Here is a 12,777-nt window from a genome sequence, read left to right on the forward strand (position 1 = left end):
GATTGGTTTCCTTACATAAGGAATTCCTTAATATATATTAAAGAAAACTTCTTACATATATGTTTCTTCTATAAAATATTTGTTAGGAATTAATACTTTCTTATATAAAGTATTCATACTTGAAAGTATATATCTACGCTAAGACAAAATAAGATAGATTACTTACCATGAAGGAGCTCATTCTCAACAAAGCATTACCAAAGGTTTTTTTTTTTTTTTTTTTTGGCCTTTTTGAATCTAAGTACCAAATCGTAACTGAGTCACAATTACTCTTTGGCAACAAATTTTGTTAAACGTGGGACGCATGCTTAATACTAACTCTTGGATTGAATAAATCGAAGAAGAATTAAAAGACATAAAAAAAATAGCATGTAGAAAACATTACCCTTCAATGAAATTTGTAACGATTTAAAGTTCATAATTCTTGCTTTACAAGGATTTTACCCAAAGATCCTAAGGAATACATGCTAAAACCTCTAAAGTTCTCAAATGATCGATATTAATTTTTTTTTCAAGGTATATCGATATCAAAATATTAAACCAAAAGTGTGACTGACATGTAATTACAATTACATTTGTCACTAAAACAATGACCGATCACTCGATAGGCTAGTTGATTGACATGTCACGAAAACAAATTTTGCCTCCACCATGATTTGTCTTATGTAACCCTCAACTATGACATATATTTACTTTGTAATTAACAATAAGGTCAAAAATGTTTTCATTTGGCACCTAAAAAAGTAGGGGTAATATGTGACATTCACTTTTTTCCCACTAGGTAGATGTTATTTTATAAATGTAGTACTTACAAACAATTACTTAAAAAAGAAAAAGAAACATTAAATAGGGATACTTATAATTATTTAACAAAATTTAATGATTATGATTCTTTCTAAAATTTTCAAGGAAACTCGATCATAAAAAGACATTAACCTAAATTCGTTCAATCTTTTATGAAGAGTAATATTGCGCGTACTAACTATTTTCCCATGCAGTTACACTAACTCTTTTACAGAAAATAAATCTTACATGGGTCCTACATGATAACATAATCTCATGAATCCCACATCATAGAAAAAATTGACATATCTTTTATTCTTGGAATAAAATGTAAGCAATAGAAGGGGGCATTTCCTTAATATTCAAATGTCTACTTAGATTTTGTTTGCAGTGGACAATAAATTCAAGAGAAATGTGAATTAAGTGGCATTAGATTTTCACAGTTTACACTTATCATTGGTTCTTTAAACCAATACAAATGAACCCAGAAAGGAAAATATATATGTAAGTAGTACGTACATGTGTCAATGGGACTCCAACAACTTAAATACATAACTTTTTTCAATGAGTCATCCGGCTCATTTTTACTTCTCATCATCTTATTGGACATTGCAGAGATGCTTGAACAGGAAGTAGTCTTTTAGATTGAACATAGGATCTGGTATTTCTTCTATTTTTTGTTCTTTCAGTTGAAAGGTTAGCTTAAGTTCTGGTAATAAGTAGGTCTAGCTGGGAGATAAAGTAGGTTTGTTTGGTGTAAAGAGAAGTGTGTGTACGTACACGGATTTATATAAGGTGTGAGGCAACCTGGATTTGGGATATTGAAATACAAGCCGCGGTTCCACCGGAGAAACAGCCCCCAGGTTGGGACGGGTTTGCGTAGTGACCAGCCCAACTAAGCATATGATAGCGACATCACTCCTTTCTTACGACTAGCACCCTTGTTTTCCTTTTCGTTTTTGTGAATAAGAAATCCAAACGCCATTGTTTTCTGAGCTGTGGTCTCAACAGTTTGTTTTCCGCTTGTGCGCGCGAAACAATCAGCCGTTAGTGGGTTGTGAGACATACTTCCGTCAACGGTTTATACTCACACACGTAATGTGATAATATTTCTTGTGCGTTTTGTTTATCACATGGACAATCAATCAACTGCTAACACTCGCACATGCACATTTTTCATATTTTCTTGTTACCTCTCGAGGAATAAAAAATTTGTATGGGACTTTCCTTGTCACTGGACTTTGCTGAGTAACATTACAATCTAATCAAAACTTGCCACATGACAAGTCTTAAAATTTAATCTTTTATGATTTTTATATTTTAAACTCTCATAATTACTTTTCCTACTAATTAATATACAACATGAGATTAATCTAATAGTTTCTTTTTTCCCTCTCTCTCTTCTTCCCAAATGTTCTCCATCATCTTCTTCCCCACTCAGCATCTTTCCTTTCTTCATAAGAATATGAAGAAGAAACAATTAAGCCTTCGTCTCCAACTATCATGAAATGAAAAAAGAAAAATCCAACACATATTTCATTTTTAGCCTTTTGTTCATTTTTTCAATTATGAGCAACATTTCATTGCCCAAGATGTCGCATATATTCTCAAATAATAAACATATATAACTTTGCTGATATATTTTATATATATCCTTTGATGAGAGTGCAGCATTGAAAAGTAAGAAGATCGAATGCCGAACGGCACCTTTAAACTTTCATGTTAGTTTAAAATGGGAATTTTTTATTTAAATTAGAGAAATTGGGGTTTTTATTTTAGAGGTGAAAATCCCTTGGATATAAATTTTAATGGAGGTTTCGTGCACATAAGAAAAGTCAAGCAGATAGAGAAAAATCAAACTAACAACGCCTGCAAAATCACAGAGTGGGGACAAAGATGGTAGATAAAATTTGGGGAAATTTTTTTTATTGTCTTAATTTGTTTTTCCATATTCTTATGAAGAAAAAGGAAAGATACAGTGTGTAGAAGAAGACGGTAGAAAAAAATCTCCAACTTGGCAAGTGGTGAGTTTTGATTGAATTAATTATTACAGTTTTAAATATAAAATTTATACAAGATTATATTTAAAACTTACCAAGTGGTGAGTTTTGATTGAATTATAGTGCCACTTAACAAAGTTTAAAGACAAGCAAAGCTTCACGTAAGTTTTTATCCCTTTTATAGAATTCTAAACCTTGACTTATAAATTAATCATAATCTCCAACTCAAACATCGAATCCAAGAGTAGCGGAATTTTCCTTGTAAAATCTGGAAAACATAAAGCATGCATGTTAACATCAGAAAGTGACCCAAAAATAAACAATATTCACCGCAATAAGTTAAACTTTAATTTATTTTTTTTGTCCAAAAATTGAACCTTTAATAATAATTAAAATAAAATAAAAGTTGGGTTAGCAATAATTTTGGAGGACACTTTTAGGTCTATTGTTTATTGAATAATGTTTGACTACTTAAAGACGAGTATGAATTTTTATTCAAAATTTCTCAAAATTGTTCGTTGTCAATTTATAGAACTTTGTGTTTATAATCAGAGCCGTACATATTATAAATCAGCCTATAAAAATCGCCTCTGCAAAAAATCAATTAAAACTAAAGTCGTTTAGTCATCAAACTATTTAAAAACAAATGAACGGTATTGGTAAAAGTATTACGAACCGTTTATGTATTCTCTACAATAGATTGACTAAGCGACCTTAGTTTCAATTTAATTTTTACAGAGATGATTTTTACAGTGTGATTCATAGTATGAACGGTTATATTCATAAGCATAGAACTCTGTGATTAAAATACTAAAAATTTTGAGCATGAGTTCCTACTTATCTTTGAGTAGCCAAATATTGTTCTTGTTTATTATATCAAGGCTTGAAACTTTGAAATATAGTAGTATTGTGCACCTTTACCTACTGAGAAAATTGTAGCAATGGTCATTTAACTTTAACTCAATTGGAGTAATAGTCTCTTAACTAAAAATCCATGACCATTGGTCCCTTAATTCCTTAGAACGTGCAAGTATGGTCATTTTCTTCAATTGCATCATAACTTTTGTCAAAATAAATCACATGCCACACATATGAGGTTGAATTGAGGGCCAAATATGTAAAACCAAATGAGAAAATTGTAGCAATGGTCCATCAAATTTAGCCCAACTAAAAACATGGTCCCTCAACTTTAACCCAAATTGAGCAATGGTCCCTCAACTTTAATCCAATTGTAGTAATGGTTCTTCTAACATAATTCATTTTGATGGAATTCTGACGAGTTAACGAAAATGACCATAGTTGCACATTTTGATGAGTTAAGGAACCAATAGTAATGAATTTTTAGTTGAAGGACCATTACTCCAATTGAGTTAAAGTTAAGAGATTATTGCTATAATTTTCTTTTACCTACTCCTAACATTTTGGATGGCAAGACTCATTGAGTACTTGGCATAATGGTAGGCCTCCTTTGGTATCAAATATTAAATTTCATTTATACCCTCTCAAAATATAGGAGGATTAATTAAATAAGGGAGAAGTTTCTTTCATGCCGTCTCAAAATGAAAAGTTCCACCTACCTCTAATATACTTTGAATTCAATGGGTAATCCATTCTAATTCAATTCTAAAAACAAACAAGAAATAATACTTTAATCTGAATCTCAATATATCTGTTTTTGGTTACTAAAGTCTCACAAGACGTATGAATCTTATGAACCGACTTATCAAAACAAACAAAAAATATATGGGTTGTTGTATGCCCATGGAGTCATGGTTATGGACCATTTCATACACGTCTAGCTTTTAGGCTATCTCCAACTGAAGGCTGGCTAGAGGGCTAAAACCCTTCTGGCCCTCCAAGAAATTAATATTTTAATAAACAGTACATGGTCATATTTGCCTCGGTCTCCAACCGAGGGTCAAAGGGCCATAGGGCTCGTTTTAGCCCTGTCATAAAAAAACAGTCTCCAACAGAGGGTCAAAGGGCAATAGGGCCAAACATAATTTTTTTATTTAAAAACTACAACTTAAATTCAAATCCAACGACTAAATGACGTCAGCTAGCCGTTGGATTTGAATTTTTCTTTTGCTATAAATAGGGTGGATATTGGGATATAATCCACAACTTTGCATTCAATCTATTTCAATTCAAGTTTGCAATGAATTCCAACTTTGGATCCTCTTCGAATTCCAATGGGGGGTCCTTATCCAATTCCAAATTGGAAGCAAAATGGGCGTAAATGAAAAAGAGAAGATGAGGAGTCTGATGAATAAGTTCAAGTAAGGCGCAACAAACAAAACAGAGCAGCAGTCATGGCTGCGGCCATGGTGTGTCAGCCAACTGAGGAACAACCTCAATGGGGTGGCTCTATTGCTGGTCGCTCTTACAAACCATGAAATAGAGCGATGTCACATGCTAATCTGATGAATAACTACTTCAACCCCAACTCGGTGTACATAGAAGAGGATTTTAGACGTCGCTTTTGGATGAGGCGTCATGACTTCGAGCGTTTCCTTCGTGATGTCCAGCAGGTCAATCCATACTTTTGACAGAAGCGGGACAGAGCAGGCTGCTCTGGTTTCTCACCTCATCAGAAGGTTACTATTGCACTCCGAATGATGACATATGGCTCCCCTGCTGATTCAATAGATGAAACCCATGGTATATCTAAGTCTACATACCTTGATACTCTTGAACAATTATGTGGCATAATTGTTCAGGTTTACAAAAATGAGTACCTCTGTGAGCCAAATCAAGAAGATTTAAATCGGCTCCTTCGCAAAGCCGAAAACTATGGATTTCTGAGCATGATAGGGTCATTAGACTATATGCATTGGGATTGGAAGAACTATCCTATCGGATGGTAATGAGGCTTCAACAAAAGGTCAAGAAAGCCAAATGCTGTGTTAGAGGCGATTACTTCGTATGACACATGGATCTGGCATGCTTTCTTTGGAGTCCTTAGATCCCAAAATGACATTACAGTTCTTGGGCGTTCACCCCTCTTCAATAACTTAACGGAAGATCAAGCACCTTAACTTGACTACTACATCAACAACTGTCAATACAATATGGGGTATTACTTGGCAGATGGCATCTACCCAAAGTGGGCGACACTTGTCCAAGCAATTCCAAACCCTAGGAATGACGCAGAAAAGTTGTTTACCTTACACCAAGAGGCATACTAGAAAGATATTGAGAGAGCTTTCGGTATTCTCCAAGCACGGTGGAAGATCATTAGCGAACCGGCAATATGGTGGAGTCGAGAAAATTTGGACTCCATCATGATGTCTTGCATTATATTACACAATATGATAGTGGAGGATGAGCGAGATGGATATATTGATGGAGAGTCCGATGACGACCAAGAAGATCCAAATAGGTTAAGAAGGGCTCATGCAAAAATATATAATGGGCCTAATTTGCCTTTCAATCCAAGAACTAGCAATATCTTTATAAAAGAGTACATAAGGCGCTATTGAATGATACGTTCTTGTGCCACAAACAAGTACCTACAACAGGATCTTGTTGCACATCTTTGGGCCAAAAGAAGCATGGAGTAGGCGTTTAAGTTTTACGTTGTTAAATATTTTTAAAAATATTGTTTAAGTTTCATGTTGTTAAATGTTTTTTTATGTTGTATAATTTGTATGTTGGTTACTGTTATTTAATGTTGTTTCATATTGTTTAATGTTGTTTCATGTTACCTAATTTAATTTAATGTTGTATAATGACTTAGGAAGGTATAGGGAAAATATATGAAACAAATTTTGTGAAATAGAAGTTATAGGAAAAAATGGAATTTTAAAAAAAAAATATGAAACAAATTTTGTAAAATAAAAGTTATAGGAAAAAAATAAAAAAAATATGAAAAATAGAAGTTATAGGAAAAATTTTGCAAATAAAAAATAATAATAAAACTGTAAATATATATATATGTAAATATATATGTGTGTGTGTGTGTGTGTATCAAATGCAACGGCTAGCTGATTTTAGCTTAAGGATTCCTGTCGGTTTCTGGCCAGCCCCAACCAGCCTTCCAGCCTTTCAGATTCCGTGGGGCCTTCTCAGATTCCACGAGCCCTCTGGCCTAGCCCTCGGTTGAAGACGATTTTCGGGCTATTTTTGACCTTCTGGACCCTTCGGTTGGAGATGGGCGTACGTGATGTTTTGTCCCAAAATTTATTGTTCATTTATTTTACAATCTTTTTTTTTCTTTCTAAAAACTGGTTAATTCATTACTTGGGCAAATAAGCCAGTCAATACAAGGAGAGTCTACAACGAGGCGAGCCAACAACAAAGTAAAGGAAAACTATGGACAGCAGAGAGAGTTACAAGGAAGACACCCTAGTCAGGCTATCGCGTTGCCCCCTTCACAGCTCCTATTACATTAAGGAGGGCAGGGCAACCCTTCATTTTGAAGCACAAAAACCAGTGAAGATGGGGTCTGTTGACCCAAGAAATATCTCACATCTCCGTATATTGTTGCGACGCCAACGAGTCTGTCGTCATGTTGGCTGAGCTTGGGATCCAAGACCAACGACAGTCCTGGAAAGACTCCCCTAACCTTTTGGCTTTCGCAAGGGAAGGGAAGGCCTCCCATCCACCCATCTCGAGAGACTCCGAAAGAGAGCAAACAGAATCAAAGGAATCTGACTCCACAAGTACCTTTTGAAGCCCCAGAGCTAATCCAAACTCACAACCTTTTAGGATAGCCATCATTTCCGCTGCACCCACACTCGGAGCCCTGATAGCATGCCTGGTTGCCGCAACAAAAAACCCATCGGCATCCTGAAGAACAACTCCCACAAAACCCGAGCACGCCGGCGCAGACCAGCTGGCATCAATGTTAATTTTTGTGAACATCGTGGGAGGAGTAAACCACATGGGCTCACGAATAGCCACCGTACCTTGATCTGAGGGATTCGGGTTCCTTCTCACAACTTCGAAAAAAGCTCTGGCCGAATTGGAGATAGCACATAAAACTTGTGTGGGATTGATTTGACAGTTATTGTACAAAAAATTGCATCTCGCTTCCCAAATGTGCCAACATGAAAAGGCAACATACGAAAGGAGGGCCATTTTGTCATAATTAGGACTGCCATGCTCCATTGAAAAAGAGAGAACCCACTCCACCCAACTCGAAACCGTATCTCTGTCAATTTTAAGGTTAAGAATTCCCCCAAACCAGACAGGTTCCACCCTTTGGCATAATAACAGTAAGTGTTCGATCGATTCATCCTGATTGTGACAAATTGGGCAAGTCGAATTGGGAGCAGAACACCTTTTGAACAATTCATCCATCGTCGGAAAAGCCCGGTGTAAGCTTTTCCACATAAAAGTTCGGATCTTTGCTGGCGTTTTAAGCTTCTAGATGACCTTCCAAACTCGACTCGAGATACACCAGGGGCTGATACGGGCTTGCTCCTTGTGGTATCCGGTCTTCATTGAGTACTGCCCATTTTTTGTCTCTGGCCAGATCAACCTGTCGCTACATAAAGGATCTCCAATTAGGGCCGGCCTTAAGAATTTGGGGGCCCTAGGTGAGCCTTCAAAGTGGGGCCCTAAAATTCTCTGATCTCCGGTTCTTTGTATATTGATTTGTATAAAAAGGAATTCGCTAAATACATAAAAAGTTCTATTTTCACATCAAATATTATTAAAAATTAATATATAAAAAAAAAGATAAATATACAAACATTATTTAAACATTACAAGATTCACCTTTTTAGACACAAATGTACTGAATGTTTGCAGTCAAGAGTCTAAAATTGAGACTGAAGAACAATAAAACTTGATAATCAAGAGAGTAAATAACAATAAAACTTGATTGACGAATATAATAAATTCAACGCCAATTGTTTCTCTTGTGTTTTTTTTCTTCTAAAACCAATATCACACTAAGGAATTGAATATTAAAATCCATTGAATAAAAAGTTATTGAAAAGAAAAATATAAATTCAAAGTTTTGATTACCTTAAAGTACAATCTTTAAGACCATATGATAGTTGGTTTAACATTCAATAAAAATTGAAAGAATGAGAAGTTGAAAGAAAAAAGATTGCAAAGAGACTTGAGTTTTATAACTTATATGCATTTGGACAGATGAATTGGGAGTTGAACAGATGGATTGGCAGTAAATTTGAAAAATAAGAAAAATCTAGTGACTGAAAAGCATCTTTGTGTTTCAAACTCAACATCCCAAAGAAAAATGAAGTCAACATTTCCACTGCACTAACAAATGAATTATGATATTTCTTACTATTTTTTTTTGTATTTATATGTTAATTATAAGATATTAAATTTTTTTGAAGCCCTTCCGAAGTAGGAGCCCTAAGCGGGTGCCTATTTGAGCTACCCTCAGGCCGGCCCTGTCTCCAATATGTGTATCAACAATACCATTGAGTTCCTCCATAGATCGGAAGGGTTGAAGATAGTTAAGCTCCCAAGTTCTTTTGAGAAAGGTGATTTAAAGGCGTTTTGGTTATTTATATTTTTTTTATGCCTTCAGTGCCCCCATTTTCTTTTCAGTTTTCCAGTGCCTTCACCAATCCACCTTATTCTTTTTTCCGATTTCAATTCTCTTTTGAATTTCTGGGTTAGTATGTTATTTTAATCTTGTTCTCTTATTTTCCCTTTTTCATCTCAGTATTGCATTTTTCCGTTTTCATCCAATTTTTAATTTTGATTCATCCTTTAAAATTCTGATTAAATTGCTATCATGACGACACATAGTAATTAAAAGAAATGCAAAACAAAACAGAAAAAATCAGACTGGTATATATATTGCAAAATTTCTCTTAAATTGTATATTTAGGGAGGCAGCATTTAATCTTTTGACCAAATCCGCAAGTTAACTTTAGGCCCAAGGATTCTTAATTTGCTCTCACTTTCAAGAAATGTTAATTCCGCAAAAAATTAAAATAAAATAAAAGGAAGTAACAAACGATTCAACGAGTAATCATGAAATTAAGCCGTATAATTCATGTAAAAAAGGGATGACAGATCCATACTCATAAACATAAAATCTTTAAAATACCTAATTAGCACCTAAAATCTAACAGTATTGGGACCCCAACAATTCAACTCCATGAGTTTTTTAACCTTCTCCTCCTGTGATCTCTTCATCGTCATAGAAATTGCAGAAGACGAAGAGTCGGAGAGTTTCTTGGCTTGGGAATAGGATCTCATGTTGTTCTTGGCATGCTGGTGGACTGATCTCAGAACCCCATTCCACCTGCAGACTCCTTGGTCTTTCAGTGCCTCCACTGCTCCTATACTTGCTGCTACCACCCAAGCTCGGCAGGCTGCACTCATTTTTTTTTTTTTTTTTTTTTGGTTGTTGTTGTGAGAGTATGGAAGGAGATTTTTGAATTTTTGTTGTGGGTTAAAGGTTATGTGTACATTTCATTTATATAGGCCAGCTGATACGGTAAAAGAACAGCGAGATTCAAGACAGCGGCGGCAGTTTAGGACAAGTGTTGGACTCTTGACGAGAAAAAGTGGTTTGGGTGGGACTTCAGCCGGTGGTATTGGTAAGACGCGGGTCGCAAAACGGCGTGCTGATGCTTGTTTTTTTTTCATCCGGCCCAAGGGAAAACGCAAAAGTTGTTCTCCTCCATATCCACGTGCATCCCTCTATTGTTTAACCCAAAAAAAAAAAAGTCAAATTTGAATACATTGATATATTTCCTTGGATATTGGAATTGGGCTAAATTAACCATAATTTGATCACAAGGTGTTATATTTGAGTTAAGTTACACAATGAGTAAATCATAATTTAATATCGAATTCGTTATTCATGAGAATTTAAGATCTCTTACTTATAAGTGAATACGAATATCACTAAACCATAATATAAATGATAACAAAATTTTTAATTTAGCTGCACAATAAAGCATCAATTAAATTAATTTCATTTCATTTTTCAATTTGTCATTGTTTTGCTACCTTTCCACATTCACCAATTCAACGGGTTGGGATTTGATACGAATTCGATCCCAAATCAAGGGAATCCATAAATCAAATATGAAATTGAGTTGGTGTGATTCGGTAATAATTTAATTACGAATAGACCTCAAGTGAAACTTGTGTTCAAACATTATGAGAACAAATTGAATATCAACGTTAAAAAAAAAATGTTTTGATAACAATTTTGTTTTTATTTTTACTTTAAAGGTAACTATTATTGGCACATTAAAAGTTTAATTGTATATCCTAAATTGTTGATTATGCTTTGATATATATACACACGAGCCAAAAGGATGACATCCATCTGTATGTTAATTGATTGCTATTGCAGCAAAAGATAATCTTAAAATTCATCAAATCCATGTTAAGACTGCCTTGATGATATGGATCTACCGGAAGAGTTCATGGTTCCTGTTCATGGATTTGTTAAATAAGCGAAGGGTTTAAAACAATCACCAGAACACTGATCAAAATTTTACAACGCCATGTTTGTCCAATGAGCAATGAAATTAAGTCGTTTAATTCTCATGATGAAGGGGATGACATACAATCCAATACTCATAAACCCTAAATCTAAATTACATAATTAAAATCTAAAATCTTATGGTATTAGGACCCCAACAGTTCAATTCCATGACCTTTCTCAACTTGTCTTCCTGTGATCTCTGCATCTTCATAGAAATTGCGGAAGACGAAGAGTCGGAGAGTTTCTTGACTTCGGAATAGGATCTGATGTTGTTCCTGGCATGTTGGTGGACTGATCTCAGAACGCCATTCCACCTGCAGACTCCTTGGTCTTTCAGTGCCTCAACTGCTCCAATACTTGCTGCCACAATCCAAGCTCTACACCCTGCGCTCATTTTTTCTGCTTGTTTGCTGGTTTTGCTGCGATCAAAGATCTTACAGGTGAAAGTTTGAACTTGAAAGGGGGAGTATGAAATGAGAAATCTAAATCTGAGGTTTCTTGAATTTATTGATGCATATATATAGAGGAAGCTAATAGGAAAAGGGGAGTGAAAATCAAGGCACAACCGCCAGTATCATGGCAACAAGTCTGTGGGAACACTAATAGGGTTGCAAAACAATGTGCAAAGCCACGCGCTTTTCTTGTTTTTATTTATTTATTTATTTTATTTTATGTTTATTTTTAATATTTTTTTTTATAACAAACAATATTATTTACTCTAAATGAGTGTGGGAGTGGAAGTGGATTAAGCCTAACAAATGCTTTCAAATTCGCCTTGGCAATAGTCGAACTTAAAACCATCTCTAACTTTTGGCTTAAAACCTAAACTTTTTAGCTCAAAAAATTTAGGTTTTAATCCAAAAATAGATTTTCTGCTCTAATCATTTTGGCCTAAAATTTTAGCCCCAGATTATTAAAGAATGAATTTAGGCAAATTTCTTTCCTTAAAGTAACTTTTTTAAAAGAAAAAATTATGTAGACTATCCTAATTTAATTTTATGAACATTTTAACCTAAAAATATTTAGTTTCTGACAAATACTAAAAAATCACTAACTGACACCATGAAACTCGTTAAACACTATGAAAAAAAAAAATATAACACATAAAAGATTTTTTTTAATTACTTTAGCCGTTTAAATTTGGACCGTTAAATTTCATCAAATTAGATCTTAAACGTTCGATTCAATGAATTTATAAATATAAAACTAAATAAAATATACATAAATAGTGGGCCAACCCACTAATCATGGCTAAATCTAGCTTTGTTTTAGATTTTAGATTTTAGGTTCAATTTTAAGCTTGGGTTGCGTTGGATTTGAGGGGGGAATAGGGGGGGAAAATAGGTTATAGGCCAGGATTGGAGATGGACTTATGAACAGAGATGAATATCACTAGAACGTAGTACTAAATGACTTTTTCTGTTTTTGGTAGAGGGGTTTTTGATTTTAGGTCAATTATACAGCTGCTGGGCTAAAAATGTAAAATGTAGTCTCGTATTTTCAATTATTTTTTTGTAAGTAAATTTTGGTAGGGAAATGCTAGCAACCTCTTTATTT

General features: G+C 34.6%; 3 protein-coding genes across 3 annotated transcripts; all 3 read right to left on the reverse strand.

Moving 5' to 3' along the window:
- Positions 1–7,099: 7,099 nt before the first annotated feature.
- Positions 7,100–8,309, reverse strand: LOC125468393. The gene has a single exon (XM_048564061.1). The coding sequence runs from the start codon at positions 8,118–8,120 to the stop codon at positions 7,251–7,253; it is 870 nt and encodes a 289-aa protein (XP_048420018.1). The 5' UTR covers positions 8,121–8,309; the 3' UTR covers positions 7,100–7,250.
- A 1,432-nt stretch (positions 8,310–9,741) lies between these two features.
- LOC103941539 lies at positions 9,742–10,178 on the reverse strand. The gene has a single exon (XM_009351745.3). The coding sequence runs from the start codon at positions 10,098–10,100 to the stop codon at positions 9,834–9,836; it is 267 nt and encodes an 88-aa protein (XP_009350020.2). The 5' UTR covers positions 10,101–10,178; the 3' UTR covers positions 9,742–9,833.
- Positions 10,179–11,251: 1,073 nt separating this feature from the next.
- Positions 11,252–11,782, reverse strand: LOC125468455. Its single transcript, XM_048564230.1, has one exon. It carries the CDS (start codon positions 11,612–11,614, stop codon positions 11,348–11,350), a length of 267 nt encoding a protein of 88 aa, XP_048420187.1. The 5' UTR covers positions 11,615–11,782; the 3' UTR covers positions 11,252–11,347.
- Between the last annotated feature and the right edge of the window lie 995 nt (positions 11,783–12,777).

This window comes from the organism of the source record quoted next, unplaced genomic scaffold (genome assembly GCF_019419815.1).
Source record: "Pyrus x bretschneideri cultivar Hongxiangsu unplaced genomic scaffold, Pyrus_bretschneideri_v1 Contig38, whole genome shotgun sequence".
NCBI classification, from domain to species: domain Eukaryota; kingdom Viridiplantae; phylum Streptophyta; class Magnoliopsida; order Rosales; family Rosaceae; genus Pyrus; species Pyrus x bretschneideri.